The 20773-nt window shown below is 40.1% G+C and overlaps 1 protein-coding gene across 1 annotated transcript; it reads right to left on the bottom strand.

Annotated features, from left to right (window-relative positions):
- Positions 1-1948: 1948 nt before the first annotated feature.
- CCT2 (chaperonin containing TCP1 subunit 2) lies at positions 1949-14078 on the bottom strand. Its single transcript, XM_013127332.3, has 16 exons — positions 13959-14078; positions 12749-12823; positions 12106-12171; positions 11896-12007; positions 10920-10996; positions 9758-9870; positions 9009-9211; positions 8720-8820; positions 8506-8633; positions 7095-7198; positions 5213-5332; positions 4878-5006; positions 4688-4791; positions 3560-3659; positions 2931-3072; positions 1949-2273 (listed from the first exon to the last, which is right to left on the bottom strand). The coding sequence occupies exons 1-16, from the start codon at positions 13959-13961 to the stop codon at positions 2243-2245; spliced, it is 1608 nt and encodes a 535-aa protein (XP_012982786.2). The 5' UTR covers positions 13962-14078; the 3' UTR covers positions 1949-2242.
- Between the last annotated feature and the right edge of the window lie 6695 nt (positions 14079-20773).

The raw sequence follows: 20773 nt of genomic DNA, 5'->3' as shown, positions 1-20773 counted from the left end.
TACCAGTGCAGCCTTCTTCCTGGAAAATCTGCAACCACCCTTGTTTTGTTACTGCCAAGCAGCATTCTAAATGATGGTGAGGAAAGCAACAGGCTTTGCTGCTAGTTTCCGTTACCAACAACACTGCCATTAAGGGCAGCTTTACACACCAAATTCTCATGCAGCAGCAAGAAAATCAAAGCCTGACTAAAACAGAAACACCACAAGAGCTGTAAAGGTAAACTTGCATGAATAAAGCCCTGGGGTGGGAGCCTGCTGTTACAGGCTTGCACAGAACTTGAAGCTGGGGCAAACTTCACTCTGTTGACTTCAGCTGGGTATTTCTCCAGCTAGTAATTCAAACAAGTTCAGATCCCCTTCAAAATGTACTGAACTCTTTTTCATTGTTTAAGTATGTTTTGCTTCCATTGTGTAACACAGAACTCTGGCTCAAAGTGACATTTTTAGCTTCTGATTCCACAGCACAGATCACTGCATTTGGTAAAAGACAGCTTCTAAAGAGGGTGGGGAGCCCATGGTGGCACAGAACAGCCACTTAACTCTCTGCCTCACTCATCAAGTGGAACTGTCTCACCAGCGCAGCCTGCAGCAGCAGCTGACTTCCCAGAACAGATTTGAGCCAGTGCCAGTTCGTGACTGCTTAATGTCATTTAGATGCTTGAAAAATGATCTGGAAACACATAGCCTCTGCTAGCACTTGCTGTCTTGTTAAATGAAGTCTGAATTTAGATCTGGCTGGCACCAATGTAGCATATAGTCAAATTAAACAAAGTACACTAACACCTTGGCGAGTTAAAAACAGCCTTCTTTGGAATTAACCAAATTCTCTATTTCCAAATTCTTTATCTAACCTATTTCTTCCTAGAGAATTATTCAGCAGGACAAATGCTTTGGGCTTTTTTAACATCCAAGTTCAATGGTTTATTCCCTGTGGAACTGACCTGCTACTTTACTTGTCTGAGCGGGTGGGCAAGAAGGTGCTTTCACTTGCTGGTCAGTGATTGTATTTCAGTGTAGCATTCCTGACACATACTGTCACTTTTGGAGATCTGAAGATGTTGTCAGTTTAAGTTTGGAGGAGTGTTCTGTAAGCAGACTCGCTTTTGTTTCAGGAAACCTAATGACAAAAATGTTTGCACAGATAATTTGAAATCAAGAAAGTACTCTTGCTGCTTTGGCAGCCTTGCCCCGGTGTCTGCCAGGGTACTGCATTATGCTTGCAGGGCCAGGAGGGTCACAGCTGCCTCAGCTCTTGGGGCTCCCACAGGGACAGTGAGTGCCTCTGCTTTTCCCTGCTTCCAAATGTTGAGAAGCATCATAGACTTCTTTATGAGCTGAGCATGAAGAAACTAGTCCAATTAAAAAACACTGCCTTTGCACCAACCACTGGAATAGGAAAGGGAATATAAAGACAGGCTACAGCAGATATGCCAAGCGAAGCAGGGGGCAAGGAGCACACTGTAGCCTGCTACTCTCACCCCCAACCACCCTCTAATGTAAGGTTTTGTAAAGCTGACCCAAGTTCAGTATTTCACAGATAAACACACAGAACATTTGGTCATCGCTCTCAGACTGCACCTTCCCCTCAGCAGAACTCCTACCCACATAAAATTTTTATGGTAAAAAGCTGTAAAATCCCTGAAGTCATAGTTCTGGGTGCTAAATTCCTCTTCAGCTTTTTCTCTTCCTTTTATCATCAAAAAATGAATAATCCTCCAGTATCACCAGAAAAACGCAGCATTCTAGGATCCCAACTCAAGGCCCCTACAGCCAGGACTGGAATAAACTGCTCTTACTGAATGCACCAGGCCAACCCAAAACAGCAAGCTACAGCAGCCCAAAAGGTTGGGTGCCCTTCGTGCTGATGCCTGAAGCATCTGAGGGGGTGCGCTGCAGCTGTCCAGATGGAACTGCTCTTCTTGCCTCTACACAAAGACAACTTTGTTGAATATGAATTTCTATTTATTTGCATGTATTTTAAGTGGAACGTGGAGAGGAACAGAAGGAAACAGGGTTGTACAAAGCCCCCAATTTACTTGAAAGTAAATACTTCCCCATAACATATAGAAACTGAAATAAGTTACAACCAACTGAAGTCAGTTATTTCATGCTATTGATGGAGATCTGCTCTTTTCAAGCTTCTGTTCCACAACCTCACAGGAAACAGATCATTAAAAAAAAAGCTACTAGGTGAGATCTGGTCCACACATCCTCACTGTGCTCATCCGGTACTGAAGAAAATTTAACATGGGCGATTATCCGGTACGCGTTTTCTGGGGAGAAAAAAAAGAAATCACAAAATTCCTCACACACAATGATGTCCACCACCCTCCCCACCTATCCTTATTTTTATGTTGATATTTCGTGTTTAGTGCTTATCTCACAGCACAAAAGGCAGCATCATCTCAAAGCTAATACATCACCTCTGACCACAGTAAAAACCCCTGCAATGCACAAAGCAGTGCAGACCACCTGGAAGCAGGCATGCTCAGGATAACCTGCCTAGAAGAGGCATTTCTTCCTGAACTTTTTAACAAATGTGGTTTTGTTTTAGCCACAGATTCTACTTGAGAAGCAGCTAGGCATTTCACTGCAATTCTTCCAAAAAGAAAAAGCAGCATGATCCATCACATTTTAGTCAGCCACTTCTGCAAATGTTTTACTGCTCTATGGCACATGAGTAGCTGGTGACCCAAGATTAACTAGGCACTGCTCAGGCATGCTAATTTAAGTGCACTGATGGCTCAAAAGGCCTGCTTATACTGCTAACACAAAAAAATCCCCCTCATGTAACATGAACACTAGCATGTCAGATGTCAGTCTTCATTATAAATGGAAATATTTCTAGAACAAGACTTTTCTGCAGTTACTCTTCCACAGAAGGTTGCTCTATACCACTGTAACTGACCATGCAGACACTCAGCTCATACCTTGGTGCTGCTTTAATAATGTCATCTACACGAAGAATCATTTCTGCTGCTTCAGCTGCGCTCAGCAAAACTTGTCTCTTAACCTGGAAACTTTCTGTTACTCCCAGGGCTGCCATGTCTCCAATGGTACCCTGTCTCATATCTGGAAGGAGAAATACATTAAGAGCTTGTTTGTTTGGTTTTAACTTGTGGAGGTTTTTAAGGAAATTACAAGGAAGCTGGCAGTATGTAACTCACCTGCTCAAATGAATGGCATTAATAGTAAGGAAAGTATTAAAGTCTTTTACTTCAAGGGTCCCGATTTAAGCCTAACATGTTGCAATTATATAGATAAAGGTTTTAAATCAATACCTTTCTTTTTATGCTTCATGCAACTAGACTCAATGTGAGTGAGGAAAGTCTTCCTTGCAGGTGGAACCCATCCCCTTGAAAAATAAAGCATTTCACTCTATCGTGAAAAGTGTGGTAGAACAGTAAAAAACTGTAAGTGCAGCCCATGCTCTGTGCAAAGCAAACAGAAATCAGTGTGCTTTCAACTGAATGTATCAAAGACAAGTGAGCAAGTTTCATAAGCCTTGCTGCCCCACCAAACAGCAGTCCAGTAACAGAAGTAACACGAAGCCCCTTACCAAGTCCGTAAGTAGTCTTCCCTTCACTGTGAGCAGCTCTGAGCTGAGCAACCAAATCTGCACTGTCATAGCCAGCATTGTCAGCTATTATTGTTGGGATCTATGGGGAGAAACACAGGCTGGTTTTAATTCATGCAGGGCCTGATCCCTAGCAAACAGGAAACATACTTTGATATTACTATTTACTGTTCAGTTTCAAGGAAGTTTCAAAAGTATGGCAGATGTGTTACAGTGATCAGAAGATAGAGAAAAAAAGAAAAAAAACCAAATCAAACTACTTCTCTAAGGATTTTGCTTATCTGAGAGGGCAGGATCATGTTAGCAGTTTTTTCAGTTCTTTTTACACAGGGAGAATGAAATCTTGTCTATTTCAGACTACAACTGGAGAAACAGTTTCTTTTTAAGAAACATGAGCTTCCTGGTAACCATTAACCACCTGATCATTCTGTTCACTGTGTAAGTGGACAGGAGTGCAAATTGCAGGTGCTGGCCCAAGAACTAATGCCAAGTCTTACCATGTTTTAGTTTTCTTGGCAGGAATGTTTTCCTATGGTCTTTCATTTCCTAAGAAAGGTTTTCCCTAGATTAAATAACAGGAAGGCATTTTTTCCTCCCCTCAAATTGATAGCCTGTTAACACAATATTCTACAAACATTTATTGTGATGCACCTTCTAGGAAGTAAGAGTAAACTCCAATGCAAGTTAGAAACTTCTAGATGGTACTAGAGCATGAATACAATCAAATAGCATTAGCGTATCAACAGAATAGAAAGGCTGCTCTTTCATAAATCAGTTATCACAAAAAAACCTCAGCTTATTCAGCTAACATTTCTGCCATACTTTTAACCTTGCAGGTTAAGAGGAGGAAGAACTACTTAAAAGAAGGCTAGCATTAAACATTTAGAATTCTGTAACATGCAGCATTATTAACACACCAATACTTATTTTCTAAGAGAGAAAACAGCAAGTTTTCCCATTTGTTCATCCAAGTTGTGTTGCTAAATTTCATGTTTTTACTTTCAGACAACCAAAACTTCAAAAGAGAAACAATTATCTGATGCCAGAAGTTAGCAACTTTGGTGAAATTTTATGTCTATTCATCCAAGCAATCTGACTGAACAAACTTACCATTCGTAAGGCTTTAGCGAAGGACTCCATTGCAACAGACTCTTTGCCAGGTGTTCTGATGGCAAGTTCTGCAACAGCATTAGCCATCAGCATCTCTGAACAACCTAATCATTAAAGACACACAGATGTTGATGTCTCACTTGAACAGTATTACAAAACGCATGTCATAGACAAAGAATCTAATATTCACCTCCACCATACACAGTTCTAGTGTCTTTCACAGTCTGGGCAAGAACACAGAGAGCATCATGCAAAGACCTCTCTGCTTCATCTAGAATCTGCTGTGTTGCTCCACGCAGAACTATGGTGCAAGCTTCACCTAAAAAGCGCAAATGTAAAAAGATTAAAAAAAACCCAAACCAATACACAAAAAAGAGGCTATTGCAAAGCATTTCTAACAGTTCTGCTATCACTGCGGTCAAGCTCTACCCAGATCAGTTTTGGGGGAAAAATGAAGCATGATGACATTTCACAGATAGAATGAAATTATGTACATTATGCTATCATCAATGGTAAAACACTTACCCATTGCCACTCCAGAGAAATGAATGAGCTTATCTTCTCCAATCATGACTTCCTCAATAAGCTTGCAGCTTCCTAGTTTTACTAGCTCAGGGTGATCAAAGGTTGATGCAATTTCACCACCTACAAATGTAAGATCATACTAATGTCAGAGCTCACATTGAAGACATCCATTCAGGCAAGATTTAACCCAGGGGGGATGAGGGGTTATGAAAACAAACAACAAACAAAACACTATTCGTAATTGCCCAGGTTTAAATTAATAATACTGATAAGCCAAATTCTTCCACTGTCAGCATACAGTACCAGAAATTTTCTACTTCCTTAACAAACCAGTATTTTGTTTCACATCAGAAAAATTACAATAGCTGCAATGCTTTTGAGTTCTGTCTGGGTAAGAGACTAAACATTAATCTTTGCCAGTATTAAAATGTCAATCCATTTAAAGTTTAACAGCATTTATTGATATAGTATTTATAAAATACTAGGTCAAGTTTTTTTATGTTTTTAAACTTGAGCTTGTGCCAGTATTCATCTTGCCTACTTAATGATGGCTGAGAACCACTAGCCACCACTCTCCTGAATTACAAGTGTCATGCAGCATTGTAGCAGCAATATTGTGCACCACTTGTAAACTCCCATATTGTAAACAAAACTGATACTACAAAGACCAAAATGCTTCTGAATATTGTTCTAGTACTTTGCTCTTCCTATTGAAAAACCATTTAAATGTATTCACTCCCAATCTATGCTCAATTACTCCACATTGGCTTGCAGCACTGCTATAGCTGCTGCAGTACGAGGGAAGACAAGATTCGTAGTAGAGAGCTTATGCTTACTAAAAGCCTGTCCATTGTTTTCAGCTATACTATCTGATCCAGTGTGGTCTGATATGGTCCGTTTGCTCTGCCTACAAAATTTGCTTTGAATTTGCTCTGGAACATAAGCAACATTCCTCTCAATCAAGCGTTTGCCTGTGTCAATGAGTCCTCAGTCACACACAACTGCAGCTTCAGCTGTGCTAAGCTAAAAAAGTCAGCCTATTTTCCTTTTTACCTGCAAAGCAAGTTCTTCATTCTCATGAAGATTTCCACAAAAAGCTTTTTAATAACACTCCAGTTAACTATCTCTAACTTCAGCAACAAGAATAAACTGTAGCATTCCAGATGTTTTGTTTTCATTGGTTATTAGCATCACATTTACACTGAGACTACTAAAAATATCCAGGTTGTTCATGTTATTTGAGGTCCACCTCAAGATGATAACTCAGGCTCATTTTAACAAGGGATGACCATTATTACAATCAAACAACAGATATTTATAACCAGATGGCATTCATTAACTAGTGGATTCATCTTCTTATTCTGTCGCTAAGTTTCATCTTTTCTCTAGAAAACAAATATTTCAGAAGCTTACCAAGCAGGTACTTAACTGAAAGTATTCTTAAAATATGAAAGAAAATTACTAACTGGCACTACTCTCTGGATAAATGAAATTCCACAGTTCACATTATGATCCTTTACTCACAGTTACTAGAGAGAAAAAAAAAAAGTATGTTTAAAATATCACGCAGGAAGGATCCAGAATCAGAACAGACAGTTTATGGGTGAAGTATAACATACTAAATATAGAAACTGAGTTACCTGCTTCTAAAAAAAAATACTGACAGTTATAAAGGAGTTAATAAATCAACAAAGTAATTTCAGTTGCTTACGGCCAATTTCATATTGTATTTAAAGCTCTATAAAGCTTATTTGGAGTACTTTTCATATTCACAAATCTGCTTAATAATATAAGCTTCAATGAAGTGATCACACATTAACATTTACTAAAGATCAAACAAATAATGTGACCTTTCAAGTTTCATACAAGATACTCCACATACCTGTAACAAGAGCCAGACGTTCAACACCAGCAAAGTCTGCGTGTTCAATAGCCATGACGCCAGCAGCTCCAAAGAGCTGTTCAGGGTAGTTGTAGATCAACTGCCTACAATTAGAACACAGACACATCTTCCCGTTACCCACATGACAAAACCAGAGTAATAAAAGGATGCCTGATTCTCAGTAGCATGGTCACGCAACAGGTTTCTGAAAACTATGAAAGCAGTCAACATTTGAGGCACCTACCACACATGGAATGTTACACCACACAGAAGCAAATGCATTGACAGTAAAACACACACAGCTAAAAAAAAATTTAAAAAATTTAAAAAAAATCAAACAACAAAAACCCTCATAGCTCTTTGAAATACCCTTCCCCTGAAGACACACTGTCACACTAAGCACAAGGACCCATACACTTTAAATACTAAGTCCTTTGATCCAAAGCGCCTGCTGAGCACTTGACTGCCTATTCTAGGTGCACTAGAACAACATGTGAAGTAATTTCTTTAATTCCTTCACCAATAGAAAATCCAAACAGTTTACAAATCTGGGAACAACGAATGGCCAATCTTGTAACATATACAAATAGCAGAGCACAGAAAAGAGTATGTGTTCCCTTACTAACACATATCCCCATCTCAACAAAGCAGCCGTCTACAGCTCAATGGCCAATGCCCATTCAGGAGTGCTACACCAGATTATTTTTCCATTCCAAACTGAAGACTAAGTGTTGTAGAAATTCAGCAGGAGCTGAGAGATGTAATCTCCAGCAAGAAAGGTGTTTCTAATCTACCTTTAAAGTGACAAATGGCACTGCTGAGCACATGCAGAGAAGATACCTTCTACCCCAGAACCACATGCCTTGGCCTTTATCACACATATCCTCAGGGGTAATTAACTGGCTAATATTTACAGTATCTGATGTGATGCTGATCTACAGTATAAGAAGTCAATTTTATCAGGGAATAAATCTGAAAGTCAAAAGTCAATCTAACTGCAGCACCACTAGCCTGGTTACAGTGACTGATGCTACCTGAGCTTCCTTAGGGCAACCACCCATGTTCCAAGCATAATGGATAGCAGCAGTGGAGCTAAGGATTTTCTGAATACTTCAAAGGATTCTCACATCAATTTGCCAACAGGACTCCTGACTCTAGGACTCTGTACTGTTTTCAATGGAAAGAGTACTCATTTTGCCTGAAGTAGACTGCAATGTGTATGAAACATGCCATAGATGGAGGGGCTGTAAGATTCATCAGTCTGTCAATGGTCCTTAAGATGTTTAATACAAATTTGTAAGGCGAGTTATAAGATGCACCATGTCTTGAAAGAGTAAATTTTTGCTTCTGTGGAAAACAGTGCCACCTGTACAACTTTGTGACTCTCCCCATTTTCCAAGAAAGGACATACCTGTTAATAAAGCAGTTTATTCCATGCTTCAGAATACTCTCAACCTTCTCCTTCATTTTTTCTTTTTCTGCCTGTTCTATTTCTGCCACTTTTGCTGCAGAGTCCACTCTAACACGGGAGCCAAAAATCTATATCAAAGAAAACAAAGAATTCGGTCTAAAACTAAAGTCAATTTACAAAAACATTGTTTCACAACAGTAGCTGAACCCCATACCTTAATTTTGTCTGTATCCATACCCGTATTTGCAATTAGAATCTTTGCATTTTCAATTCTTTTTGGCTGATTTACACCAATCTTCTTGTCAAGTAAAAAGCCTGTTGTAACAGAAAGGCCTTGTAAGACTTAAAAAGGAGAGCAATTAATTTAAATTATTATAAACCACCCTCATATATACTATTCAATTTAATAAAAACATAGCCATGTTTCCTAGAACAACTTGTTCTTAGAACAAATTTAACACCTTAATTTCTCAAGCATGCTTTCAGCCAACACACAGACTTACCCTCATCTAAGTAGGAATCAGCCAAACTTCCACCAAGTTTCTTAATGACATGGATAGCCTCCAAATTACCAGAACCTTTCAACCTAAGGACAGCTTCAACAGCTAACTTGACAAAGTGATCTTTATGATGAGTAAGTAATTTGGATGAAAGGGTCGTTCCTGCAATGTTCATCAAATCTTCACGGAACTTCACTTCATCATCGCTAAAATAAAGGCAGTACAGTTAAAGTGGAAAGTCTGAAAGCTTGAATTATCATTAACCTATCACTGTAAGTCTCTCCCCCCTTCCTGTTGCCTGTGTCTATATGCATCATGTTCCATTTTGAGGAATGATACCCAGAATCCTGCCAGTGTCCCGGAATACAACCTTGCAGTTGAAATTTCAATTAGAAAAACCTTTGATTCAGCTTTAGAAAAATCTGTGCTCTCAAAGTGTTGGGTAAAGAAAATAGTCACATTTAAAAATCAGAGCATGAAATCTGAAATACCAGCTCAGATTTTTGTTCTAAGGAGCAACTTACTCCTTGTATTTAGTTTCTGCACATCATAACTAATTTTAAATCATTTCATAAAGCAGCTTATAAAAATAAAAAAATAAAAAATAAAAAAAGCCTTTCTTAACTGTTACAACTTACAAATTCAGCCTTTACACTACTTAAAGCAAAGAACTTTGTAGTGGTATTTAATTCTTAGTGATGTTTTAATCCTGACTGGTTTATAAAGACCTACAGCAAATGTACATTACTCACCCATGATCCACAGCTGCTTTCAGAAGTGCCTCTCTTGAAGCTTTTGTGGCTGCTCTCCAGCCTGCAATAATGGTCTGAGGATGAATCTTCTTTGAAATCAGTAATTCTGCCTCCTATTTAAATGAAATAAATAATCAGGTTTTTTCCTCCCAAGGTAGTTACGCTAACTATGAAAGACACTTCCAAGTAATAAAAAAATTCTGAATGGCAGTGAAAACCAGAGAGCTGTGACAATGAAATGAAAGTGATCCTACTGGCAGCTTTGTTTCCAATCCAGGCAAATACAATCTGCCCTTGGAATACTGACAAGAAAGTTTGATTAATTAAAAAAAAAAAAAAAACAGAACCAGACACAGACTTCAAAATAGCTATCTTTAGCTTCTTGCTTGAGATCAGTTTCCTGTTCACTTAAAGCTGCAACTTAAAATGTAGTTGGAAAAACAAACATCTTCAAACTGCCTTTTTGAGAGGAACTTGGCAAGCTGACGGATCGTTTCTCTGGTGCTTTTGATCACAGCTTCTGGATCTGAGATGGTTAGATTTACTGGCACAGCTCTGCTAACAAGAATTCCTCACTTCTGAAGTCTCTTTCATAGTAATTTCGAATTTAGAGTTTGGCAGTATAAGCTTTTATGTAAATATGAAAACCATACAGAATTTAAAGGAACATTATTTAAGGAAATGTAATAATAATTTAAGAAATTAAAGGAGAAATTCAAGTCTTGTACACACAAGAAGAGAATTTAACATGCCTTTTATTTTTTTCTCTCTCAGTGATGTTATGGAAAAGGATTTCAGAGGCCTGAATGTCACAACTAAGCCGTGCTGTATGCTGCTCAGTGCAACATCCAAGAAGTGACCCATGAGAGATACTTGTGTGTTTCAATTACATACTAAAGGAAGAGAAAATAATTTTCTAAAATGTACCAAGTTAAAATACTAGTGAATTTGTAAATGGCAATATAAGGAATATAATTTAAAATATTTTTATATATATTTGATGACACAATATCTAAATTATTTTTTCCCCTATCAATTTCAATGGCAATGGAGCAAGGTACTCCTATACTTACTTCGTAAACATCAAACAACACACCTCCCATTGATACCACAGGAGCATATTGCTAAATAGAAACATATATGAAAAACTGTAATACATCACCCTCAGTAATTCAGCTGCCAACACTGTGACAGACGTAGTCCCATCACCAACTTCATCATCTTGAACCTTTGACATATCTAAAGGAAAAAATCTCTGTGGTAATGTTTTGATTCGAAATACCACACTCCCCAGTAGCAGCTTCAGACACAATTACTTTCACTTCATATTTGTTTGGAGGAAAAAAAAGAATCTTATTCTTTGATAGTTTAAAAAAGTCACTCTGTAAGTCACAGAAAAACCTGTGCATATCAAAATCGGCATCCTCCAAATTCTTGCTCTTTATTTGCAACCTACACACCAGTTCCAGCATAGTGATGGTCAAGAGCTATTCCCCTCTCTCCTCATTCCTAAAGATGGTCATTAACAGGAAGCAAGGTCAGACAGAAGTTATAAGGTATCCATACTGGATCAGAGAATATATACCAATGAATGCTGCATGAACTGCTGATACAGAAGGAGCCAGCAAACACGAAACTATTAAGAAACGTGACACTGAATCAGTTGTTCAGAGTCCTGCTTGAAACCAGAAGTGGACCACTGGCACACTGAGACAGTCCTTTACAAAGGTAAACTAACTGTCCAGACTACAATGTTGATTAAGTGATAAAAAGAGATTTACATCAGGGAGAACCTGAGAGATCCCCTGTACTCCAGTAGATTTCTGTTCCAAATTTTCCCAGTGAAAAAGAGGGACACAGTTTTCTTTTGTCTCTCTGACTCCTGGAACAAACCAGAGCTGAGGGAAAATGAGACACCAGAACAGTTTTGCATGAGCAGCATATATCTCAATTTTACTTTTGCAGAGTGCCACAACTCTTGCAACACCTTGGCCTCCCTACTTCAGGAATTCTGCCCCTGCTCTGATTCTTCACATTATTTAAGAAAAGTTAATTCTAAGCACCAAAAAACCCTGCAATAACAAAGTTACAAATGAAAAAACGCTAAGTACTGCAATGACAAGCCATTAGAAACTCACCAACCAAGACCTTGGCAGCTGGGTTGTCAACTCCAATAGCTTTCAGGATGGTTGCACCATCATTGGTAACTGTTACAGTGCTAACTCTCCCAGTACTTAGAAGAATTTTGTCCTAAAAGATGCAAAATTTAGAATACCGCTTGAAAACGCACTGCGACTATTAAAATTAAATGAACAGGTACGACTACTGAGAATTTGCAGCTGACTTACCATGCCTTTAGGCCCCAGAGTGCTCTTGACCAGGTCACCAATAGCAATGGCACCAACAAAGGATGACTGAAATGAAAGCAAATATACCAGAGAGAATTACTTATTTCTACTTTAACACAAGAATTATAGAATCATAGAATACTTACGGTTGAAAAGGGCCTTAAGATGATCTAGTTCTAACCCCCCTGCCATGGGCAGGGACACCTCACACTAAACCATGTTATGCAAGGCTCTGTCCAACCTGGCCTTAATTTGCAAGGTGACATCTTAACCCAACCCTTCCACAGCCACACGTCTTTCAGCAGAGCCTGGGGTGAAGTTTCTTGAACTGATACATTTTTATAACCAGATCAAATATACTGAATTACCACAGAAACCATAAAAGCCTGTGTCACGGCAAGAGAAATGCCTCTCAATGAACACCAACCTCCCGAGCTAGAGTTACTTAGTTTCTGAACAACTATGAGGAGTTTCTGTAATTGTTAGCATGAACAACATTCCTCTTTCCTTCTGTTCACAGAAATACAAGAAAGAAATAGTAAGAGAAAGATGAAATTCCACATCACCATAAACTGAAAGCACATTTAACAGCAGAAAAGACATGGTTTATCGACCCCAAGTATTACCAGTTTCTTAAACTTACCAGCCGAGCTGTTTCTGCCTTTTCTTCATCTGCGCCTGCCTTGAAAATGTTCACCGGAGCAAGGGAAAGAGATGCCTAAAGCACAGTTAACGTAAGAATATTCCTTTAGCTTTAATAACACTATGCATTTTAGAAACAAATTCCTGGCACTAACAACCTGAACAATTACTGCAATTATTTATTTCCATACCCAATTTGGTTTTGATAAAAGGTATATTCAGGACAAATTCACTTTGACTCTTTCTTTAAATCTACCTTGCAATCTCAATCACATGAAGAGATTACAAGACTGACTGCAATCTGCTCGTACAGACTGCACCCCATACTCCCTGGTAAAATCTAGGCACTTGGAAGGCTGATACCAGAACCTTACTTCATGGTCCTGCTCTGCATGGCTGTCACACTCAAACCACTCAAAGACAGACACCACGAGAAGAATCTCGTAAAGTATCCATTTCGGGTCTTCAGTATTTGTGTTGAGCCCTATAATTTTATTGCATTCCCATGCAAATCAATTACTGCAGTAACGAACAGACTCCTTTAAAGACCAATACTTGCAAAGAACTCAGGGCATTAACTGGATTAGGACCAAATCCTGAAACAAGTACTACAACCTTCTTAAGGGAGTTCGGCGACTTTTTACTTTGCTGTGTAGCCAGCTCACCACTTTTGCTACTCTAAGTGTCCGTTACACCACTGCTTTGACAACAAAAATGAAAACGCTGCTGCGGTAGGATGCCCCACACAACGGGAGGGCAGCTCTCGGTAGGCGATCGAGACCGGCCGCTCACGCTCGGGGTTTCTGAGAGATGCGAGGAAGGAGCAGAGGCTTCCATGCCGCCAGCCGCGCCGAGAGCGCCCGGCACGGACAGTCCCGGAGCCCCTCTCCTGCGGGGTGATGGGGACGGGGGGCAGCGGACCGCGACTCGGCCCGTACTCCGCCCCACGCCGGCCCGGCCGCGCCCTCACGGGCCCTCCTCGCGCGCGCTCTAGAACCTTCCAGACCCAACACGCCGCCGCCACCTCCTCCCTTTCCCCTCCCTCCCCGCCCCCACGCGCGCGCTTCAGCTGCCGGGCCTGACAAAGCGCGGGAGAGGGGCGCGGCCGCCGGGCCCTCGCACGCGGGTGTGCGGGGAGTGCGGCCCCCGCTCCGCCCCGCCCCGCTCCGCCACACCGGGCAGGCCGAAGCGCCGCCCCGCCGCGGGCTCACCATGGTGCCGGTGCCGCTGCCCACCAGGACCCCGCCAACCGCCGCTTCCAACAGAGAACCAGCGCAAGGACCCACAGTGCCCACGAGCCCCTGCCGGAACTGGCGTCAGAGGAGCCGCCGCTTCCGGCAGCGCGCGGCACGCTGGGAGCCGCAGTTCCCTCCGCCTCCTCAGGAGGAGGGGGCTGGGGCTCGGCCCCCAGTGGCTGTGCAAGGAAGACGCGGGTGTGGGATGGGGGTTTCTGGGTGTTTTAAGGACTTACGGGACCTAAAGCCATGCTGTTGCCCCCCCTCGCTGTCTAACGCCGCCTCTTGCGCGGCAGCACCTGCTATGGGCTCTCCTGGCAGTGCCGCGCAGCGCGCCACCCTTTGTCCGAAGAGCTGCCCTCTGGGCACTGTATTTCTGCAGTTATTTCTGCCCCTCCGAAGGAGGCTGGAGCTGCCCCATTTTAATTTCATCATACTTCCAGTTCTCAAACTGGTCAGAGGTACTTTAAATTAGCAGTTCGTGTCTTCCAGTGAACTTGCCAGACTGCCCTGGATATCTGCTGCTGTATCATGCAGATCACCAATTAAAAGTAGCGAATGGGAGACAACCCCAGCACAGTCTCACTCCATACATTCTTTTAACAAGGGCATGTAGTGACAGGACAAGGGGCTTTAAACTGAAAGGTGGATATTCAGATCAGATATTACAAAGAAGCTCTTCCCTGTGAGGGTTCTGAGGCGCTGGCACAGGGTGCACAGAGAAGCTGTGGCCGCCCCATCTCTGGCAGCATTCAAGGCCAGGCTGGACAGACTTTGGAGCAGCAACCTGGTCTGGTGTCCCTACCCATGGCAGAGGGGTTGGAACTGGATGAGCGTTAAAGTCCCTTCCAACCCAAACCACTGTGTGATTTTATGGTTCATTTCAGTATTAAAAAATTGGTAACTGCTCTCTTGGCAGCTTTGCAGACACAAGACCACATCCAAACCTTGTTCTGTTGCTGCTTTTCCTCCGCACAAAAAGCCCATTAGTTACCTGTTAGTTACTATGAAAAAAAGTGAATTGCTTTGTGTGATTTGTTCCTCAAGAATTAATACCAGCTGCTATTTCTCTTCCTGCTCCCAGATACAAATCTCTTTGTTCTAGATTCAAACTGGCCCAAGACAGCAGACACCTATCCCAATGGAGACAGCAACTCTCTTACCGACTTTTGCATCTGTCTCTGGTTTTAAATATGCCAACATCTTGTTAGCATTTTGCTGGAGTTCTCTGGGCTTTTCACTTTGTTAGATATGTTCTCCCACGCCCCAACCTTGTTCTAAAAACTAGAGTGCCAACTGAATTCCAGTATCTTCAGTTTTCCCCATTTTGTCATGTACAAAAATATGTTTTGGCTAGGGCTAACATCCAACTAAAACAATGTTAAGTGCTTTTATCTCAGAATTAGAGCATTTATAAAGATGTGCACTAAACCAATGATTCATTTTAATTCACGTTTTCTGCTACTGAGGTGTGAGCTAGGAAATTAAAATAAAATAAAAAAATTTAAAAAATGTAAGTGCCTCAGAGGATTGAGCTGTGGCCTTTGGAAGATCAGATTCTCACAGAAAACCTTACTAGAGCAAACCTTTAAGTTTGGTTTAAGGAGCTTTTGTTTATTGCCAAGCTATGTTTTAATGGGTAAAAGCAGCAACACCAGAATAGGAAGAGCCCAGCAGCCACACTAGTTGTCTTCCTGCCTCTCACTTCCAGCTGCACAGTGCTCTCACCTCTGTCGTGCCAATGGCAATTTTTTGGGTCATACTGTGAATAAGGAAAAAAGAAAAAGTGACTCATTGTAATGGCTTTGTAAATCCATGTCCTTTGTAAATACCCTCATCTCTTTCAAGGTTAAAAACCAGAGCATGTTTCAGCCCCAAGGACCATTTGACACACTGCACAGCTCAGCAAAGCACAGGCTTGGTTGCTCAGGGATGAACTCTCAACCAGAACACCACGTGTCTTAGTATCTACTGACTGTTTTCATTCAGATGGAGACCTCCTGCTTATAGCCGAGCTATGAATGATGTAGGAGGAGTAATGCAGCAGGAATCGCTCTCTGGTTTGTCCGGGACCAGTAACTGCAGCATTGATCACAGCATCTAGTTTGAGGTTTAACTTCAAGTCAGGCCAGTCAGTTAAGCCTCTGAGCAGATAGCATTTTGAGGGTGGGAGGAAGGAAGATAGAGACTCTTCACAAAATCAAACTCTTCAGGTGCTCCCAACAGAGAATGAACAGATATATTACTGTTGATTTATGTATAGGGATTTTAACAAGGCCATTTCATAGCATTACTGGAAATCCGAGCCCTAGGCACCTGCAACTGGAAGGTTGGCTCTTTAATGCTTGGCTGCTCAATGCCATCTTATCTTGAGCTGGCTTCAAAATTTTATTTCAGAACAAAGCATCATTAGCTTAAGGACATGAGGCATATGCATATTTTAATTGGAATCACATCAGCTGCATTATGTTTTAGTTATAATATTGCTAGAAATTAAATTGTCTGACTGCATATATTTTACCTGCTATCACATCAGGAAAGGTGCACAAACATCTGAGTTTTTTTCCTGTTCAAAATGAACATTAGGAACAACCAGAGTTTCTGCTGAACTCTGTATCACCTTATTATGAAATGTTAAGTGTCCTGAACTGCTAAGCAGCCATTCCCATTAAGAAAGCTGCAAAATTATGAAAATCTTCTTGAGAACTGAGGCTTCAGCTAAGTTTTCTAACCAACATGTTGTCTCTTAAGAGGTTCTGAAACCAAAACATCTCTTCTTGTTTCTAGGGTTTTGTTCATTGTTGACTACAAATTATTAACAATATGCCTTGAAACTGTGACTTGGGAGAAAAGAGGAAATACTTAACTTTGATAAATCATGAGTTTTATAGTCTGCAGAGAAAAAGTGACAAGGCCTTCTGGACAGGACCTCAACTTTGTATGTTCTTACTACTTTGTTTCTGAATTTATCAGTACTATCCCAGCAAAGTCCATAGGGGTTTTGTGATATCTTAGGCCCTTTGTAACTGAGACAGGAGCATATCTGAATTGCTAGCACATGATTCACCAGCCAGTAGTTGATAGCAACAGTACCACCATAACAACAACCACAAAGATATCTAAGTGTACTTACATGAGAAAGTGAAACAAATGTTGGAGAAAAATTAGGGTAAAAACCTCCATGTTAGCACGTTCTAGTTCCTTTTTCAACCACTGAGTAATGAGTGGGATGCACGTGGAACAAGTTAAACTGAAGTGGAATTGAAGCAACAAGTTAAGGAAAAGCAAAAGTGATACTAACGAAATAGAATAAGCAACACTGACACCGGGAAATCCTGAAGTAATCCACAGGCCATTTTCCATAAAATCAATAGTTTATTGCCATGCTACCTTTTTTTTTTTTTTTTTTTCAAAATGAAGTTGGCACTGGTAAAGGGGAAAATGTTGTCATAATACAGATACATGTAGAAAATGTGCATTTGGTAAGCTTCCTCAGTAATGACAGCTTCAAACAAGTGAAATTAATTTCTTTTCAAGGTAAATGTGGAATGGCATAAAAATACACTCTTTTCTGCATAGTATAATATCACTTTTTTCATAAAAGAAATACGGAATGTTTGTAAAAGCAAATTCACTGAACAGGGCAAGTTAATTGAAATTTTATAAACAATTTGGCAATTGTACTCCCACTGTTTAGACTTTTTTATATAAAAGAAATAAAAATCTAGAAAGCTACCTTTATACAAAGTTGCTATATTTATGCCTTTAAGTAGGAAAAAAACATTTTATAATGCAAATTAGGACATACAATAATCTTACAATATCATACAATGTAATGACAAGAAAAGAACATACAACATAAGATTTTGGCCTTTGTAGAAGTGTCTATTTCTGCATTTAATAAATGCATTTGTGGCACACTGGTGACTATTGTATTCTCACTACTACCAGTCAGCTTTCGTGCGAGCGCAGTATCCAGCTGTACTGTCATGGCAGGTCTGCAGTTGAGTTTAAAACACAGCCTGTTTGTTTGTCAGGAGGCAAAAGGTGATGACGCTGCAGCGAAGCGAGATGTGAAAAAGGCAATGGGCCTGCTGGTTGAGACATCTGTATTGCGGGACACCAGACAACACTCTCCTTTTGTACCAGAGCATTTCTTATACATTCAGTTACTAAGTACCAAAGTGTTACAAGTGAGAACACCTGTGTTGGAGATTTGGCAAAATTTCAGGGGAAATACAAAGTTAGTACCAAATATATAACATATTATATATAAAATGTGGGTGTATGATATACACACATATTCTAATGCAAAAAAACTGCATTAATATGGAGTTAGATTTGCTGACAGCCATTCCTAACTAATACAACCATCACAAAACAGGTGTAATCCTGATCTTTCACACACTTCAGAATCACTTCCTCTTTCATACGTAATAGTTAAAGCAATATATATGCAAGTATGACTAAGAAATCAAAATTCACATAATAATCTGAACTCTGATCACAACAAATAGGATGTTTTTTCAGTACATGTTATTAAATATATTTATATTTTTACAGTATTTTTAGACCTTTCCTGAAGAACTTGACCAACCAGGTTTTCAGGTGTAACAGAGCTGTTACGGCAGCAGAACTTGATCTTGCAGGAGCACGTCCAGTGGCCCTTGAAGTCAATGTAAATCACCTTTGGCTTCAAAGGACACTGCATGAGGCCTGAACAAGCTCCAGAAGGATTACCGTGCAAACAAGAAGATTCCCTGATGACATCAAAGCTCCTACCTCAGACTTCCTTTCCTACTTCCAAATGAAAGGACTGAAGCAGAGGAGACACGGACTCTGGGCATCCTGGTTGGCAGCTGGTGTTGGGCATGACCACGTACAGCACAACCCCAGCATGTGGCAAGGTGAGTTTCACAGCACCTTTTGTACTAAGGCTTCTCACGGAAAGCAGAAGAGCTGCTCCTCCACACTCACTGCTTAACAATTAGGTCACCAGGGGTCTCAGACATGAGCTGTGGCTGTGACATCAAGGCATGAAGTACTTTGCAGACACAGAGGAAGACAGTCCCTATTCTGAAGGGCTCAAGCCTATTTCCTTATCATCTTTTTTACATAAACTCCTTTGTATATACACGTATTTGCTACATAAAATAGAATTACACCAAAGTAATGGATATAGCAGAAAACATTGTCACAATATATGTATGTAACCACACTAAATATTAAAACTGCAAGAAAATTTTCAAAATGCCCATTGTAGTATATAAAAATATAGAAATGTCCAACACTTGTTTCATCAACTTTGAAGGTAACTATATCTCTCATATTCTATTACTATCTGTACACCTATATATTTCCAAACAAAACACTGCGTTAATCTGGAGTAAACACCATGTTTTAATGGCTAATATCCTAATAAGACATCTGAAAGAATCACATACCTTACAGCATGGTATCACAAGACATAATGTATACATGGTCAGAGTTACAGCTGCTAAGCTGAGGGGTTTTTTCCTCCTTATTCACTTATCTTGTTCTGAAGAGGAAGTAATTCCTAAAGATTGTGAAAAGAACCTTATTTGGTGACTTAATTGATGACTTTCCCATCTTTTTTGTATATGCTCTACAAGAAGGACATCAGGAACCTTGACTCCATCTTAACGCAGTTTTTTGTGGTTGGAATTTCTTCTGGCTTTTTTTTGGAGTGTATATGAATTTAAAATAAAGACATCATAAATGAACTTATGTTTATATTAAGCAAATACTGTCAAATATAAATGCCTGAATTGCTACCTCAGTGAAAAGATGGAAAAGATCATACTAAATTCCAAAAATACCTAATTCTGTCTATCACACTGAAGGACCAAACTTCTTCAGGGGAAACAGGAGAAATTCAGATTTAAGTCCACAGTTAGTTCTTACTAAATCAGCTTCATCTTATTTGCAGCCATTAAATAAATTAGTACAGTGCAGAATCAGAATTTCACCATTGATCCCACCTTACATGGAAAATACTGCTTAGAAATAGAGGTCCAAATCAGATACATCATTACATGCTTAAAGAAGTAACTGACATTAGTCAGAACTTGCATTTCTGCTTCACCAACAGTGAATAAAGACAATCTGCTCTCCTGACCCTGTCTCAACGAGAAGTGGTTAAGTATAAAACAAAAGCAAGGACAGACAGATTTTGAGTCAATACACACTGTTATAAAACCAGCAAAATCAACTGCTGGTCTGTCACCTACAGAAGAGCAGCCCTTTTTTGATACTGGCTCGGACGCCGTACAGTTTGCACCTTTTTGTGGCCCTTTTTACACCCAAAACCTGGTCAGAGGGGTAAAACACACAAATATCTAAACATCTCGTGGAGAAGGGAAATTAAGCAGTTTATAATATGAAAGGTATTTTTGAACACTTAACATTTCTATTGAATTTCTGCAGACTTTTAGTAGGAACAGGATTAGTGCTTCAAAACTGCTACATTGCCTTGGAAACTTACTCATCTGGGGAAACAAAACCTGTTCTAATGAGAATTAAGGTTTTCAGAATGGTCTGGTTTATGTTATTTTACGGAATCACCAAGAAACACCACAAAATTTAAAAAAGTTGGTCCTTCTCTTGACATCAATCGGGGGGGGGGGGGGGGGGAATCAAATATTTTCCCGACATAATCAATGGATTAAATTCTCACTAACTGTATTTCTAGTACAATCTTTATTATGTACTTTTGGTCACTGTTTCATCTTTGTCAACTCAGTTTCTTTGTTTAAGAGATACACTGATGT

The sequence above is a fragment of the Melopsittacus undulatus genome, chromosome 5 (assembly GCF_012275295.1).
Source record: "Melopsittacus undulatus isolate bMelUnd1 chromosome 5, bMelUnd1.mat.Z, whole genome shotgun sequence".
Taxonomy (NCBI): Eukaryota; Metazoa; Chordata; class Aves; order Psittaciformes; family Psittaculidae; genus Melopsittacus; species Melopsittacus undulatus.
The sequence above is the reverse complement of the archived record's forward strand: the minus strand, read 5'-3'. Positions and strand labels throughout refer to the sequence as shown.